At 47.5% G+C, this 17,590-nt stretch overlaps 1 protein-coding gene across 7 annotated transcripts; it reads left to right on the top strand.

Annotated features, from left to right (window-relative positions):
• The first annotated feature begins 72 nt into the window (after positions 1 to 72).
• LOC122392483 (sorting nexin-7-like) lies at positions 73 to 17,391 on the top strand. 7 transcript variants are annotated; one of them, XM_043387374.1, is made up of 10 exons: positions 73 to 91; positions 8,033 to 8,217; positions 8,580 to 8,720; positions 8,880 to 8,990; positions 9,468 to 9,632; positions 10,068 to 10,260; positions 10,597 to 10,883; positions 12,896 to 13,018; positions 13,772 to 13,906; positions 16,504 to 17,391. In XM_043387374.1, exons 2-10 carry the CDS (start codon positions 8,101 to 8,103, stop codon positions 16,582 to 16,584), a joined length of 1,353 nt encoding a protein of 450 aa, XP_043243309.1. In that variant the 5' UTR covers positions 73 to 91; positions 8,033 to 8,100; the 3' UTR covers positions 16,585 to 17,391. The 7 variants fall into 7 exon arrangements, with proteins under 7 accessions (XP_043243309.1, XP_043243307.1, XP_043243306.1 ...); XM_043387372.1 differs by lacking the exon at positions 73 to 91 and adding an exon at positions 4,685 to 4,738; XM_043387371.1 differs by lacking the exon at positions 73 to 91 and adding an exon at positions 4,696 to 4,901.
• The last annotated feature ends 199 nt before the right edge of the window (positions 17,392 to 17,590 follow it).

Genomic DNA, 17,590 nt, shown 5'->3' with positions numbered 1-17,590 from the left:
AAAGCTAAGAAATTGTCCCTTTGGCCTTGTGAATGGGAAAAAGACAGAGCCACTATCCATCACGTAAAAGCTGTTTTGAGGAAATCACACTGTATGTTATTTTTGTATCATGAATCACATACTAACCAATCAGTATTTGTGCAAAATGGCAAAATGAAATTTTTAAACCCCTAATTATCATTGTTGTAGTGCTTTTATATTATTTATATGGTTTTTACCTGTTGCTTCAGTTTTTGTATTTTTGACATTTAAAAATTGTGAATTGTTATCAAATGTAGTGAAGGTAAAGTACAACAATGCCATAGGTATCAGTTGTGGTGCTGAGGATACCACTAAATGAGAATAATAGCAAGATAAATGCTGCATTCTTGCAAGTCATTGTTGCCTATCTGTAAACATTACCTGTGAATCAAAATAATGATTAGCCAGCTGATGAGGAATCAATATTATGATTATCTGTTTAAAGTGAATCAATTCCTTGATTGGCTTTCACTACCTATAGGATTCAAATTGTTATGATAGGAGCAATATTATTTTGCTTAGGAGATAGTTCAAGCATTTCTGTTCAAGATCAGGCATGCTCCTTCTTGAAACACTCTCTTATTTTTATGTGATTGGTAAGTTAGAAATGGTCTGCATTTATGCCCAAAAGGAATCAATCTTTTGATGCCTCCATATTTTGATTCCAAAGGTCTAGTTTGCCCAACTGAATTGGAAGAGAAGGTAACAGCCCGTTACATTTTGTTATGCTACCTTTACCTTGGTTACATTTTACCTTTTTACTATGTTACCTTTGTTACATTGTCAGTTTGTATGCCGTCGATCCGTCTTGCTAAAACTTATAAGTGATCATGATCAAGCAATGCCGTATATAGGTGATCAAGATAAAAATGAATGAAGTGGTGGGCATACGCAATTCTCAATGTTTACCCAGAGGGCTGTTCACGACGTCGGTTTATGTGGTTTACATAAACTGCCCTCGGGGCACGTTCCCGGCTGTGACGTCACACGGCGTTTACGTTTACGAAACACAAGTGTTTACTTAAACAGTGACAACTAATAAGCAGTTGAGACGACAGTGTAAAAGGTGCAAAGAAAAGATAATCTGATGGAAATATGTCCCATGTCATGACATATTGCAAGAATAAGGACAGTTTTCACCACAAAATACCCACGACGCTAGACGCTGGTTAGCAGAGAATGATGCTCAAAATAGGTCTTAATTACAATGAAATAATAAAACCTACCATTCCAGTCCTCTGCAACCCGTGCAGGGTTATTCTGAAACTCAATTACTCACCTACCAGCCCCTGAACTGTCCGAATTCAAATTTCCTAACTCATAACTCGCCTCACGAGTTTGCCGCACATCGCCATCATTGTCACATAAACGCGTTTACGCGCCATGTTGATGCTCTGAGGCATCAACCGCATAAACGGTTTACGGCGGAGGTCTGACGTCATTGACGAGAGGTGACGTCAGGATCAGGTCGACGCTGATTGGTCCTTCAAAAAATAAACATGTTTACGGTTTATTAAACGGGATAAACCGACGCCACAAGCGTCCACAAGCGTCCTAGCCTTCAGACCTGCTGAGTTCAGGGCACGTAGGACGGTCTTGGTCAGCTCAGCCTGCGTCTCTCCCGTCAGGTGATCAGTTAAAAAGTACGCGACTGGGTGGCGCCACACCCCCTTCAACCCAACGGCCATGAACACCATGGCATTTGTGGCCAGTCTAGAGTCTTCCACATCACCTGCTCCCAGGTCGACATGGCCAACAAACTTGTCCTTGGGCTGGGAGTACACTTTTGCCTTTCGGATAGCCATCTCATCTACCATGAGGCAGCAGTTTGGGTCGATTTTCTTCGAGGCTACTTGAGAGGCCAGGGTCTGTAAGACCTCGTCGAGGACACCGACTTCGCATCCGACGCTCCTTGTCCACTCTTGCAGCGAGGTTACACCAGGAAGGGAGAAGTTCTTAGCGAGGAACTTGTACGCTCTGGGAGAGTAGTAATGTAGCGTGAGGCAGAGCTTTTTTATCTCCTCGGAATATCTTCGCCCACCACGCTTTTTGCGACCACCGTTCACTACTTCGTTGGCAAATAGCTCTGACACAATTGGATTTTCAAAGCGCGCACGGATGCTGTCCAACAGGTTAGCATCCATCACCTGGCTCTCCTTGAGTGCATCCAACGTGCTTTTCAGGCACTTCAGCCGCCTATCGCGTCTCTTCAGTTTTTGACGCAGCTTCTTTTTCTCATAGTTTAGCTGGCGAACCTTGGCCACCATCTTCTTCATTGGACTGTGGATGTGGCGCTCTGCCGCACTAGAGGAGTAGCTGTGGTCCAGCAGAGTCGGCTGGAGCTCTTGTACAGTGGGCTGCTGAGGCTCTTTGGAGGCAGTGGACTGTTCGACCTCCTCCGAGACAGTGGGCTGCGGGAGCTCCTCCACAACAGTGAACTGCACAGGCTCCTCTGAAACTGTGAGCAGCTGGACCTCCTCTGGGACCTCTTCTGAGGCAGCCTGCTGCTGTTGCGACTCTGATGGCCCGGACAGGCCGGACATATCTGTATTCCTAAGCAGTACCCGTCTCACTCGCTTGGCCTTGGGTGAAGACAAGCTGGCACCAGCTCGCTTCAGGGGACTTCTGCGTTCAGCTTGACCGCTTTTCCCTGGGAACACAAACCAAGATGGGATGGTTCCCTCACGAAGAACTCTGCGCTTATGGCTGGGACGAAAGTCATCTTCAGAGAAGTGATCACTGCAGAGCATGGCAGTCAGTGATGGCTTCCATGGCCTTCCGTGATCTCCTCGTCGCCGCACTGCAGCCATCCACTTTCTTAGCAGCTTTGGATCTTCATGAGGAAACCTGAAAGAAAAGAAAACTGTTTTAAGCCTGATATCTGAAGTCTGTAGACATTACCTATCAAACAAAACTGACAACATGTCAGTAAAAATATATAATGGACATTATAGACACCAGGACATACAGCAAGAATCAATACTTAGAACGTATTTTCTTTTATATTATTTATTCTCTTGATACTATAATTTGTCTCTCTGTATCAGATTAATATACTGGTGATGTTAATACGAAACACGTTTGTGTTAACAATACAGAGTAGGTAGATTGTAATGTTGTTTGTTATACTTTATATGCTATATTACAATTGCTCTTTTTAGTCAATCATTCCATTCAAGCTTAAGAAGCTTAATAAGAAACCAGAACAGATGGCAGCTGTAGGATAGGACAGATGGGTTTACTGTTGTAATACTGACACTGCCCAAGCTTTGATTTCCGTGATCAGGCTACAGCAGTTGAGCTTAGCCCATCTATGATGTTAGCCCATCTATGATGTAATGTCCTCAATATAAGTCCTTTTCAGCCTCCTTATAGACAAAGCAGATAATGCAAACAAATAAAAGTTAGTAGGTAATCAATTTAGTTTTCACATTTTTATCCATAATAAATCATCAAAATATCACTTCTTGGACAGCAAGAAGCTAAAAAAACAGTCTGAAAAACATGGCAGGGTTTGACATGATCTAACTGGGGCGGCTCTGAAAAAATATGGCATCATTCAGGGATTTCAGGCCAGTACCTACTCGAGATAGGGCAGAACACATGGAAAGCAGGGCAAGTGTGACATAGATCGGGTGACAAAGGTACAATTTTGGGTAGGCTAACAGATAACTGAGGGTAAACTGTCCTTTTGACAGGATCTGGGCTGCCCAGAGATAACTATCTCGTCAAGCCCACTGCCCACGGCCACGGTTTTATGAGAGGCTACGCAGTAAGCACGCGTAGTTACATTTCCATGAATGATAAGAAAAAATTAGATTTGCTTTTACTTCATATGACTATTCTTACCAAAACACACATTTCAATTCCCTGTAAAAAGCTTAAATCTTTCTGATGACGGATCACTGTGCTTGTAGGATCTTGTGATTTTTACGTGGTATTACTTTGCTGGTTAGGTATCACTTATCATTAACCACATCACTGCTTTTGCCTTTTCCTAACACAATATTGAATTTTGAAATAATGTGGATTCTCAACTGATGGCTATGAGTCTTTCAGGTTAGGTTTTTATGTGATTTGGGTTAATTGGATTTAGTTATCTCAAACTGTTTCCAGTGTAGAAAATTCCTCCTGATGGCAGCAATCAACAAGGTAAAAATAGCATTATTGTTCAGAAATACATGAAATTATACTTAACGCATCTTAATCTATCATTCTCTTTCTCAACTCAACCGAATTAATAATTAGAAATATGTGTTTCAATTTATGCCGAAACGCAGCACGCCTGACGACAATAACGGCGCAGACCTATCTTTAAAAAGAAGATCCTTAAAAAGCTAATTCAGGCACATAAACTTACTTGTGGAACGACAAAACGGTGCCATGCCTGGGTTGACCTCCTTGCCTCTTCGTGCACCCGATCGCAGAACAACTTTTCGTCATTTCCGAGTTTTAGCAAGACCGCTCACCAACGGGAATACGACAAACAACGGTGAACGTTTGCCGCAGGCCGACGAATGCCCCCCTGTCAGAATGACCTTGAGTTTTACAGCGTTGCCGGGCGGCACGTTATGAAAAGTCTAAAAGTGTGTCTAGACTTCTAGAGGTCAATGTCGTGAACAGCCCTCAGGGCCCCAGTTTGTCGTTTCCACTGGTAAATAAAAAATAGTGACAGAACGGGCGTTGATGGCGAACTAGCGCAGCGGCGGCAAAATAGGTTGATGGTTACTGAGCATAAAGCCGATAGATAATTGCATAATTTTCAGTAAAATTTAATGAAATTCGCCGTGTTGTGTGGTTATCTTAAAGAATAATCAATTTCTATCCTAAATGAGACCTTCGTGATGTGTGAATAGCTATAATTCCTCACCATTTTACAGGTATAATGCCGGACCAAGGATCAGGATGGGAAGAGTCCAGTCTGATCCAGCCTTTCTCATTCTGTTTCACTTCACTGAACTTGAACTTGACTGGAGAAGTCTGCACTGCTAGTTGCTACAAACAAATTTGGATGCTCACAATTAAATTGATTAAATTTTTTATGGAAGCTGAAAGTGCAATAGTGCTATTAGTGCCAGAGTCAGAGTGCCATAAGAGTGCCGCGTTAAAATCACCCTTTTTGCACCCTAGGCTAAATTGAATAAAGACCATATAATGTTAAACAAACCATATATCAACATAGAAGATTGTTGATTCAATCATTTAATGTTAAATAATCAGGTGCACCTGAAGCAGAAATAAAACCACCTGACCTAACCTTACCTAGGTACCCAATGTAACTTACCTCGCATTTGATGTCTCTCGGACGACAAAGATTCTACGTCGTCTGGCCAATCCCGTCCAAGGTCAGCGGGGGCTCGCCTGCAGTTCTGGAACGTGATTGGCCAGACGACGTAGAATCTTCGCTGTCCGAGAGACATCGAACGCGGGGTTAACCTTCCCTGACTGGACTGAACAATGGACATGAACATGTCAATGTGGTTGGGTGTAAGTTTATAAATGATTTGTTTAAAAACTAAAAAGTGTCATAGGTATCAAGTGTGGTCTCACTTTTCAACCTGAGGAAGATGTGTCCTTCCATTCATGTTTTTGAAGGGTACAAAAGGAGAAGGTCACCAGAGTGCCATGAAACAAGGCCTAGGGTAAAGGTGCTGTTTCACAGGTATGCTACTAGTGCTATTATGCATTCAGTTTCTATGGAAACATCAACAAACTGAGATGCTCGCATAAACATTTATGCATGTTTTTATGGAAATTGAAAGCGCAGTAGTGCTAGTAATGGCCAGCAGTGTGCGATGAAATGGGCCAGGGCTAGCCGCACCTCTGCAGGCACCAGACTGTAAAGTGGAAAGTATGCATTTTTATGCATATAGTCTAAAGCCCTAAAGTCTGAATAATTTGAATGAAAGGATTCTTAAAGGGACCCTCCCACCTTCAAAAAAGTTAATGAATTGGCATGAAAGTGATGTCGCTCGGTTCAGAAAGAGCAAAAATGAATATCTACCAAATTTCATCGAAAAATATTCACCGGTTTTCAAGATATTAGACTTTTACTTTTGTTTACTTTTTGGGATCTCCGCTGTTCCTAGCGACTTTATTTGAAAGTGCGGCATTTGTTGCGCGCAAAGCAGCATATACCACCGCGTGCTGCCAAACGTTTTAGTAAAAGATTTAAAAATCGTTAGATCTCCGCTGACGTCACAAATTCTAAGGGGGCATACCAATGCATTAGCCCCTTAGAATCCGAAAACTGCAAGTTTGAAATTCCATATCTTCGAATTAAAGCATTTTTCGATGTTGTGAATGCCCAAACCGGTATTTTCAGGCCATGGCCACCAATTTGGCTATCTCAACTCAAAACTAATGTTAAGGTGGGAGGGTCCCTTTAAGGACAGAGCCTCTGCTTACTGCTAAGCATAGGTAGGTAACTTAACCCTCGCCCGTATAGGAGGGGGGTCGAACGGACCCCCCTCGGTTTTTCGCGAATAACTCGCGTAAAAAGCGGCCGATCGCGACGAAGCTTTCAGTACCCTCGTGTTAATCAATTTTACACCTACCCTGAAATTTTCATGACCCTGACCCTAATGACCTTTGACCTGTGACCTACTTTTCGAGGCCATGTTTGGCCGGAATCGCGATTCGGCGTATGTCGGCTCGCATTAGCCGCGCGTTTGCAGTCTTTTCGTGGTTTTAAGCGGTCAAACATGGGATATGATGTTGCTCCCATGCATTAGGATGGGTGTCAAGGTCACCGGAAGGTCAGGTCAGGTCATTCACCTTTGATGACCTCGGTTCACTTTTTCGAGTTTTACATGTTTCTTGGCCAGTTTTTGGAGCTGAATTCGAATTTAGCAACCATATTCACATTTACGAAGTAGTTTTGGCACCTTCGTAACATGTTACGAAGCTGTCAGAGGCGGTTGCCACCTACTACGAAGACCCTTACTGGTTGACCTGACCTGCCCTGACCCGACCTGGCCTAAATGCATGAAGACATCATCTGTGATCAAAATCAACATGATATGCGTGATCAGCACCCCGAAAAACCCCATAGCAGCCACGCTTTACGACTTTCTGACAGGTCCCGATTTTCCCGACTTTTGGGTCATTGACCTGACCTGGAAGGTCAACCGATGACCTAGGACCTTAAAATTGGGTATCATCTGCTTCCTCTCGTCACGGGCAACACGCTCGTTTTTTTCCGCGAAGCTCTAGCTCGATCAGGGCGAAACGGCAGGGGGGGGGGGTCCAGCGGACCATAGCAACGGACCCCCCCCCCCCCCCTTATACGTTCGCGGCTGGAAAAACACCAATACGGGCGAGGGTTAAGTTGATTTTGCCCGTTACCCTTTGATTTTGCAATTTCTTGTTAACAACAGAATAAAGAGTTCAAAGTTTAAAGTATCCTCATAGTTTTCAGGTCAGTCCTTCAGCTCCAAAAACCTCGAAAGTGGTAGGAGCTCAACGTCACTGGGGGTTACCAAAGGGTCAGTGTCCTCGAAGTAACTTTCAGAGGACCTTGAAAGTTGAAACCCACCAATCACCATAATGCGTGGGACAAACATCACTTTACATGATGGTACGTTTCTAAACACAAAAAAAGTCTGGAAATGAATGAATAATGTGGGGCGACATGCGCCGAATCGCGATTCGTGCATGACAGGTCTCGGGAAACAGGTCACAGATCAATAAGGGCATTTGGGCCAGGTTCGTGAAGGAGCATGATTTTTTTCAGGGTAGGTACTAGGTAGGTGTAAAAATGATAGCTCTAGGGTACTGCAAGCTCTCTGTCGCGATCAGCAGCGTTTTTCGCAAGTTTTCGTAAAACCCATAGGGGGGGGGGGTAATCCGATCTTCTGTAAGCGTGAGGATTAAATAATGTTTTACTCTACGCCCCCCCCCCCTCCCCACTGGTAGCTTTCCTGCTGTGCTACCACCAACAGCCTTTGGCTTAGAGGACATTTCCCGTTTCTGCACCACTTGTTTGACAACAGATAACATTTTGTTGCAGGTCCCTTGCCATATTTTGCAGCCAGGGTTTCTGTTCTGCTGTTAAGCTACTTTTAGCGGTAAATATTGATGGCAAGTCCGACAATGGCAACTCTGGATGTTACCCAGGAGGCTGCTGTGAAGCCTTCAGTTCTGAATCTGGCCGATGAGTCTTCAATGATTGACGAAGTCAACAATTCACAATATGTGAGTTTCACTGACCATGGATGTCTCACAAAGAACTTTAGTTAGCTGGTCTTCTCTCGCTTCACATCGATGTGCCAAATAATAGCTACAAAATAGCCCTTCTGATGTTATTAAGTATAATTTTGATTGCTCACATATAAAGTTATTTTCATGCTCTAATCTTATGCATTGTCTCAGTGCTGCATTTGAGTTGCATATGTTCCATAGTGCAAGGCCCTGAGGTGCTGATTCAGCCCTACAGTTATTTTTACAGGCACATTGTTTGTATGTTCAACTTCACAAGCTGTCCAGTTGGTTTCTCATTACCATCCTGTGTCTTTTATGCCCTGCTAAGTCATAGCTGACTGATTGCCGTTCCACAGATTGCCACGCCATCCGTGGCCAGCGTCTCCTGGGATGACCTTGACCCGACCGACACACGTGACCTGCAGATCAAGGTCGATGACCCACAGAAGCATGTCACCAGCATGGAGACCTACATTACATTCCGCATATCAACTAAGGTGTGTGCTTCCTCATCATTTTGCTGCCAACTGTTTGGGGTTGGCACCAATCTGGAAGTTGTGTTGTGAAAAAAAAAATGGATTGCTTCGTATTTTTTCTCAACATTCTTTTCCTATGCCGTGTCGCGGATGCTGCGCTAATTGTTGCTTCTCTTGCAGACATCGCGCGCCGAGTTTGACGACAGCGAGTACTCTGTCCGGCGCCGGTACAACGAGTTTCTGTGGCTGAGAGCGCGCCTCACCGAGGCATACCCTACTCACATTGTCCCGGTATGTGTCCGGCTTCCACATCAGCTATATGTGCATCGAGCTAATAAGACGATGGCAGCTCGTAGGGCTCAGTCGATTTATTTCTAATGTATTGACTTACCGTGTCTTGATGAGGCTCGAGCTCAGATGTGGTTGATGTATTTTGTATTTGTTACGTTACGATAAAATGCAGGCGTACTCACGATCATTTTTGTTGACATTGGGGGGACACATCGATTTGTTGCCGATTCTGGAGTCGACTGGTAATTGGTATGCTAACCTACCGTTCCGTTGATGATGTGACTCCGGAGTCCGGACCCGTATTTTGACTCTCTTTTTGTATCGATCCCACCACAGGCCTCAGCGGCTATTCATGTCACCAAGTGATCGTGTATCATGTATAAACTCCACTCGTACATTACGGGCACCGACTGGCTAATCTGCGGTCTGGACGCTCTGAAAATGCCAACACCACCACTCCTCCTCCCGTGTCCCCAGCCTCTACCGGAGAAGCACAGCCTGCTGGGTCAGCTGGACCGCTACCAGCGCGACTTCATCCGGTCCCGGATGGCGCTGCTGCACCGCTTCATGAACCGCGTGGCCGACCACCCCGTGCTCAGCTGCAACGACAGCTTCAAGCTGTTCCTCGTCTCCAAACCGTCGGTGAGGAGAGGGACGCTGCTTACCGAGGGTGTGCCGAGGACCGGGGTTGGACTGTGGATCAGCTTGCAAATTGCAAGTAGGTCAGCTGGTGATCTGGTGTGCCTGTGGTTGTTTTAATAAGTGCACCATGCCGTTTCGTTGGGTTTTGGCTCCGGCTGTTTGACGCAGTATTGTTTTTTTTTTTTGCATCACATTTATTGGCTTTATATGTGCTTGCAAAATATACTCGCTGTTTTGCACCTTGGTTTTACTTTCAAGATCCATTCCTTTGCCGTTTTCACAACTTATCTTCTCTATGCCTATCAACTTTCCCTCTATTTACACCCCCAGATCAACGTGCTTTGTGCATTTTCCCTCTACTCTCTGTGATCAGCCCTTTCCACCCCTAGGCGACTGCTTTCCAAAAGTGTGACCGTTGATACCTTCTCTCCGCAGGAGTTTGCCGTGCACCGCAGTCGGGGTCGCAGTGTGCTGAACCGCGTCTCCGAGTCGCTGCACGGCCTCACCACTGCCGGCGTCCAGAGCCGCTCACCGGAGATCCAGCGCGTGCTCGACTACGCCGAGAAGCTGAGCGACAAGCTGACTGCCCTGGAGAAGGCCAGCAGCCGCATCCATAAGGACAAGACAGGTGAGGACTGGAACGGACTCAGGGCAGTGAGATGTGGCACTAGCGTTTCGAGTGGTATTTTGCTCAATACGAGGGATGCACCGGTGACTTCGTCATTCCGAGCGCCCAAAACACCAAACTACCACCACCATCGTTCAATGCGAGCGTTTTGAGGAGCTGGTGGTGTGCACGTTTTTGTGATGTTGTGGCCTGAAAAACAGATGGTTTGCCTCACCGTAGTTCCTAGTTCGGATACTAAACTTTTCAAGCACACTTGTCGGACCATGTTGCCTGTGTTCCACATCTCGTTAACGGTAGTTGCAGCTCCCCTCACCCCTCCCCTCCCTCTCCGGGCAGTGATGATCGGTGAGATGCAGCGGCTGCATCCGACACTGACGCTGATGTCGGCCTCGGAGCCGGAGCTGGGGCCGCTGCTGCGCGCCGCCGCCGGCGCCGTATCGCGCTGCGCGGCCGCCGAGCAGGCCGTGACGGACGCGCAGCCGGCGCAGCTCGAGCAGCCGCTGCGCGAGTACGTGCTGTACGCAGAGGCGATCCGGGAGGCGCTCGGACGCCGGGACGCCGTACAGGCGCAGTTCGAGGCCACGGCGGCGGAAATACAGCGGAAGGAGGCCGAGCGGGCGCAGGTCAGAGACGACCGGGTCCGGGGAACCGAGGCTTGACGCGTCGTCAAGACAGAATTGCTGGATGGCTTAACCCTATTCCTGGCGGGGGGGGGGCCTCAGGAGCCCCCCCCCCCCTGAGGTTTTTTGGTTATTTCTCCCAAACGCGTTGAGCTAGGAAGCTCAAATTTTCTGACTTTTCCTAAAAGGCTTCTACGCAACATGTCTGAAAATTTTGAGTTGATCTGACCTCAGGTCAGGTCACCAGAGGCGGTTTGGTGACCCTACCTCAGAAAAGTTTGCAATCACGCCAGAGCTAGAGTTTTTGACCGATCAATTTCTTCTCTTCAGGCTTTAGTTAGGGTACCAGTATGTGCAATTTGTATATCTCGGAATTTTGATATCGGTGACCTAAGGTCAGGTCAGTTTCGCGACCTCCCCATTATAAGTCAATGGGGGAAAAATCAACTCCCTGTTTTTACCACTAAAACGGGTCGGAATGGCCCCATATACCATACATGACTTCATATACGATCAACCTTCACTACCTTGAGGTCTGTTTTGCTGTTGGGCAGCTGTGAGGTCATGTGACGTCATCAAAGGTCACCAAAGGTTTTTGGCCAATAACTCCGTACAGGAACAATATACAGACGCGTGGATGGTCTCATTGTGTTCAGCTCGTCAAGACGCATCGAATGATATACATGATGACCTCGAGGTCACGTGACCTGAGGTCAACCTTTGACCTTGACCTTGCGAGGTCAACATATATATCATTCGATGCGGATTGACGAGAGGATCACGATGATGCCCTTAGTTTGTTCCTATCTTGACTAATTCGAAAGTTATTCGAGAAAAACTCTCTCCATATCTAGCGCCGCCATTTTGACTTTTTCGACCCCTGTGACGTCATCTTTGACCTGACCTGAAAATGACCTTAGTAAAAATTGTAGATCTTGACCGTGCGTATCCGATGCCGTTTACCGTTTGTCGCTATCTTGCTTCGTTCTCGAGATCTCAGGGGGGGCCGAATCGGCCCCCCCCCCCCCGCCAGTTTCTTGTCCCGGCGGAGCCCGCCAGGAATAGGGTTAATTATTCATTGTTTTGAAGCTGCATGTGATTTTTATTGGGGTGTATTTCAAAACAGTGGATTGCCTCGATTGATTTTTTTTTCACAAGTCTGATAAGTCATCACTAACGAGGGATCATTTCCGGCGGTCATTAAATCAACTGTCAGCCAGGATGGTTTTTCATGATCTAAATGTCTACCACCAGTATAACGCCTTTTGGGGCGACTAACGGAGCGAGCGAGAGGGTGGGCCCTGCACGTGCGAAATTGCGAGGGGGTACCTCCAACTGACTTGTGCACGGCACCCTACTAACCGGTCTCTAGCGATGTGCCAAATTTGGGCACAATCGGCCCAGCCGTTCTCGAGATCTGGAAGCGGCACCCTGCACGTGCGCACGTGCAAAATGGGTCCCAACTGACTTGTGCACGGCACCCTACTAACCGGTCCCTAACTGTGTACCAAATTTGAGCGCAATCGGTCGAGCCGTTCTCGAGATCTGGAAACAACCCCTGCACGTGCGCACGTGCAGCAGCACCCAAACTCTGGCACATGGATATGCAGTGCCTAGTGGGTGCCTACCTACATGTCAACTTTCAGCGCAATCGGCCCAGTAGTTACCGAGATATTGCAACAATTACAAAACTGACACCTCTTCGTTTTGCACGTGGCACGTGCATAAGGGGTCACCCACATGCATCAGGAATAGTCCAATACTTGGTAGAAGGAATGAAGCTACCCTACAAAAATTACCGCGTGTAAATCGGTCAAGTGGTTGCTGAGATATAAGCCTCGCAAAAGCGTCCGCACGGCCGGCCGGCCGGCCGGCCGGCCGGCCGGCCGGCCGCTCATACTCAGAAATTTCCGTTAATCTAAGGAAAGACTACGCTCGCTTCGCTCGCTCCGTAACCAGAATATATGTGACCTCGCCGCCGACCAGTGCTGACCTCTGTGACCCCTGTGATTCAGGTGAACGCCGGTCACGCCCCATCCGGCCTGAGCTGGGTGTTCAGTCGCGCCACCCCCGAGGCCCTCAAAGCCGAGGAGGAGAAACTCGGCAAACAGCTCCACCAGCTCAAGGTCGATCTGGAGGTATGTCAGCAGCTAAATGTGTGTTGTGTGTGCGTGCTGGGTCTAGGTGTCAGTTTTCAGCTGGCACCTTGTGTCACTGGGTCTGTCTGTGTGTGACAGTCTCTGAACGACTGTCTTGCGAAACTAGCCGTGTCCACTACCCATGTCTTTATCTCTGTTGTTCTCAGTCTCTGAACAACCGTTGAGTGCTTGCAGACTAACCGTGTCGTGTTTCTGTGTCTCATTCTCTGAATGACCGTCTGGAGTGACTGACCATGCCGTGTTTCTGTCTGTCTCAGTCTCTGAACGACCGTCTGGAGTGACCGGTCGTGCCGTATTTCTGTCTGTCTCAGTCTCTGAACGACCGCCTGGAGTGACTGACCGTGCCGCATTTTTGTCTGTATCAGTCTCTGAACGACCGTCTGGGGAGTGACTGACCGTGCCGTGTTTCTGTTTGTCTCAGTCTCTGAACGACCATCTGGAGTGACTGACCGTGCCGTGTTTCTGTCTGTATCAGTCAGTCTCTGTAGTGACTGACAGTGCCGTGTCTCTGTGTCATTCTCTGAACGACCGTCTGGAGTGACTGACCATGCCGTCTTTCTGTCTGTATCAGTCTCTGAACGACCGACTGGAGTGACTGACTGCTGTGTTTCTGTCTGTATCAGTCTCTGAACGACCGTCTGGAGTGACTGACCGTGCCGTGTCTCTGGGTCTCAGGCTCTGAACGACCGTCTGGAGTGACTGACCAGTGATTGTGCCGTATTTGTTTATCAGTCTCTGAACGACCGTCTGGAGTGCGCCAACTCGAACCTGCTCGCCGACATGGAGCGCTGGGAGAAGCTCAAGGTTCGCGACATCTCTCAGTTGCTCGGCGCCATGGGCGACAGCCAGATCAACTTCTACGAGGAGGTGGGTCCTCGCTGCCGGGGTGCCTATCCCATTCTCTCCACATACCCCGCCGCTGAACATGCGCACTGGCTGCTATGATGAACTGACCAGTTAGGTAGCTTGGACGGGGCATATTTTGAGACCAGTCTTACGAAGTAGCGTACTTTGTCTTATACCCCACTTTGCACCAGTATAACGCCTTTTGGGGCGACTAACGGAGCGAGCGAGAGGGTGAGCCTTGCACGTGCGAAATTTCGAGGGGGTACCTCCAACTTGACTTGTGCACGGCACCCTACTAACCGGTCTCTTGCGATGTGCCAAATTTGAGCACAATCGGCCCAGCCGTTCTCGAGATCTGGAAGCGGCACTCTGCACGTGCGCACGTGCAAAATGGGTCCCAACTGACTTGTGCACGGCACCCTACTAACTGGTCCCTAGCCGTGTACCAAATTTGAGCGCCATCGGTCCAGCCGTTCTCGAGATCTGGAAACGACCCCTGCACGTGCGCACGTGCAGCAGCACCCCAACTCTGGCACATGGATATGCAGTGCCTAGTGGGTGCCTACCTACAGGCCAACTTTCAGCGCAATCGGCCAAGTAGTTACCGAGATATTGCAACAATTACGAAAGTGACACCTCTTCCTTTTGCACGTGGCACGTGCATAAGGGGTCACCCACATGTATCGGGAATAGTCCAATACTTGGTAGAAGGAATGAAGCTACCCTACAAAAATTACCGCATGTAAATCGGTCAAGTGGTTGCTGAGATATAAGCACGGCCGGCCGGCCGGCCGCTCATACTCAGATATTTCCGTTAATCTAAGGAAAGACTCCGCTCGCTTCGCTCGCTCCGTAATCATTTGTATTTTGCAGTGATGGTTGGAAGTGCTAAACATGAATATTTGTCATTCAATGGAGTCTTAAATCAATATTTGAATACTTGCGCGCAAAACATTTTACACCGACAATGTAGCTTATTTTCGGTAGCCTATAAAATCGACAGTCAAATCTGCGAAATCAAATAGTTCACGCCACTTCGTAAGACTGGGTCCTGTGGTGGTGGGTGACCCTACGGGACCTGAGTATATGGTGATGGTCCCCTGAGCATGTGTGCATGTCTGCCTATCCCTGGCTGTTGGTTGTTGGGCCAGTGGTGGAGCGAGAGCCGCCCTCCTGGAGCGTGGTTCGCCGGCATCCTGCAGCAAGGCGCCCTGCTGCCTGGCTTAGAGTAGTGTACGTCACACTGAATCGTGTGGTGATTATGTAGTTGATGTGTGGGTTTTCGTAAAACCTGGTGCAAAACAGGTATCACAGTCCCTAATTAGCATTAGGAGCAGCATTTTTAGGATATTGAGATTAATATCAACATGCGACGCTAGAGATTCCTGAGCATCAATGATGCAATTTTGTCTCTGACGAACATTGTGTCAGGTAGAATACGGGCACTTCTTCTCATTGTTTTTAATGGGTCTCGTCAAACTTGACGTCGGGGGGTTTCTTCTGTCTGTCGGAAACCATGCTATTTTATCAATTGAATATGTTTTAAGTTCCAACCGATAAAAGGAGCTTACAATCTATTCACGAGGCATTCTGCAATCTTTGGTGCTTCTTCCATCCCCATAAGACACCGACAGACCGTTGGTCGGAAGGTAAGAGAGCCCCACGTACGTAGAAGGGATGGGTATCAGACCAAGGGTCGACGTTATCAGGAAGTAGTCGACTGACGCGGCTCGAGTGCTGCCACCTCCACTGTTTCTCACTGCTGAAAGTGATGAACAGAGGAGATGCACCATAATATGCGCCGCTACAAAATCACACACCGCTGCTAGTTTAACTAGGCCCCGCCTCCGCTCTATTGATGAATTTCATTGTCATTTCATTCATGAGTTCTATTGAAGATTGGTGAGGGGGCGAGGGAACAAACGCGTAGAGACATTAGACGAACCTGCTACTTCCTCGCCCATGCTTCTATGAAGGCTCTTTTCGCTTGTTTATTATTGTCATCTCGCTTCCGTGGGTGCAGTCGTATCATTTAATGTTTGTAGGTGTGTTCTGCTTGCTTTAGAGCGTTTTGTACCATATAACCAATTACCAAGAAAAAGGTACCGTTTGTTAGCTATAACATACCACCCTTCAGCTTTGCTTTTTCAGTTGGGCACCTGTGTATTTTATTTCAACACTGCACGTCCGGTGGCTGGCTTTTGGTCTTGGTTTGCTGTTGGTGCGTCGGTTTGGCATGCACATATTGTTTCCTTGCTGAGCCTGAAGCTGGCATACAGTGTGCATTATATGTGAGACGGTCGTCTGATGTTCCAATAAGATGAGGTGAGTGCAAGCGGTTATGATGATAAATCAAGGTTTTGATGAAATTATTAAAACTGGAAGCTTATTCTTATTATAATAAAATCATGCAGAGCCTATATACTATACTTGCCTGCGATTTCTATGTAATCGCTTTGACATGGGAAGCGCTCTCTGTTCAACATACTTTGCTGAGAGTCTAGCTTTTTATGGCCGACATGGCAGTGACGGAAGCTCTGATCTAATAAGAGGCTCTGAGAGTTGATTTTATACAGTATGACAGTGCTGCGGTGTAACCAGGCTCTCATCGCCCGCAGTGCCTGGCCTCGTGGGAGTCAGCCCTGGCTGTGTCCGAGATGACACTGGACCCCTCGCGGGACCGTCCGTCAGCCAACTGACGCGCCGGACGAGCACACGCCCTACAGGCACCTCCCGGCAGCTAGCTGCGCCGCCACCGACATTCCACGCTCACTGCACGGCGGCTGGAGACGGACCGCTGAGGAGAGGAGCGCCACCGCTGGCGGGTGGCCGGCCCGGAGATGGAGGAGGGTGAGGTGTTGATGTCAACAGGGTTATGGCGTGTCCAGCTCCACTCGCCAAGCGTCCTGGAGCTGGATGGGCGAGAGGGAGCGTTCTAGCGACGGGCGCTTGGAGATGGTGTCCAGCGCCAAAGATTGGTATGGGCGGTACGCGGCTTGGCTTCTATGTGTGTTGGTTGGTGCGATACGCGATGTTGTACTGGAGATGGCATCGGATGTCGACTTGGTGTGGCAATGGTTTTTTGGCGTCTGAGAAAAGCTATTTGTGGGCTTATGAGAACAGATATCCGCATGTGTACAGGATCTGGGATAGTTGATATCCGCTTGTGGCCAAGATCTGAAGGCCTTGCCGGTGGGGAGGCCACAGAATGTGATGGCAGAGGTTGTGTCATAGGCAGTGTTTTCCTGCTCTCTGAGTATTGTTTTGTTTTTGAAGCTTATACCGATTGTAACCGACAACTGTATATGTCCGATATATATGTTGGCGTCTGTGAGACGCGTTGGCGATCCGCGACCGACCAAAGTCCGCTGCTGCTTTTCACAACACCCAATCTGAACGTGTTTATTATGTTGCTTCTGTCGTGTAGCATGTCCAAAGTATATTTGTGCTTGCATGCTATGATCTCTTACCCTACACTGTTAAATAAAGTTATTCGTCTACAATTGTTTTGTTGATTTGATCTTTTTTCTTCAGAAAATTGCTTTGCGTGCTAATTGCTATCGATAGGCATGCTCGTGTAAAGATGCTGCTCCTCTTTGAAGACAGTATTGAGACTGAAGTTGGATCTAGGCTATCAGACTCAATCCTATTGTTCGTACATGACGTTGATTATTATTATTTTCGATTCAAATCCAGCATCTATCA

The sequence above is a fragment of the Amphibalanus amphitrite genome, unplaced genomic scaffold, assembly GCF_019059575.1.
Source record: "Amphibalanus amphitrite isolate SeventyFive unplaced genomic scaffold, NRLGWU_Aamphi_draft 000487F_arrow, whole genome shotgun sequence".
Lineage (NCBI taxonomy): Eukaryota > Metazoa > Arthropoda > Thecostraca > Balanomorpha > Balanidae > Amphibalanus > Amphibalanus amphitrite.
This window is presented reverse-complemented; position numbering and strand designations above follow the sequence as displayed.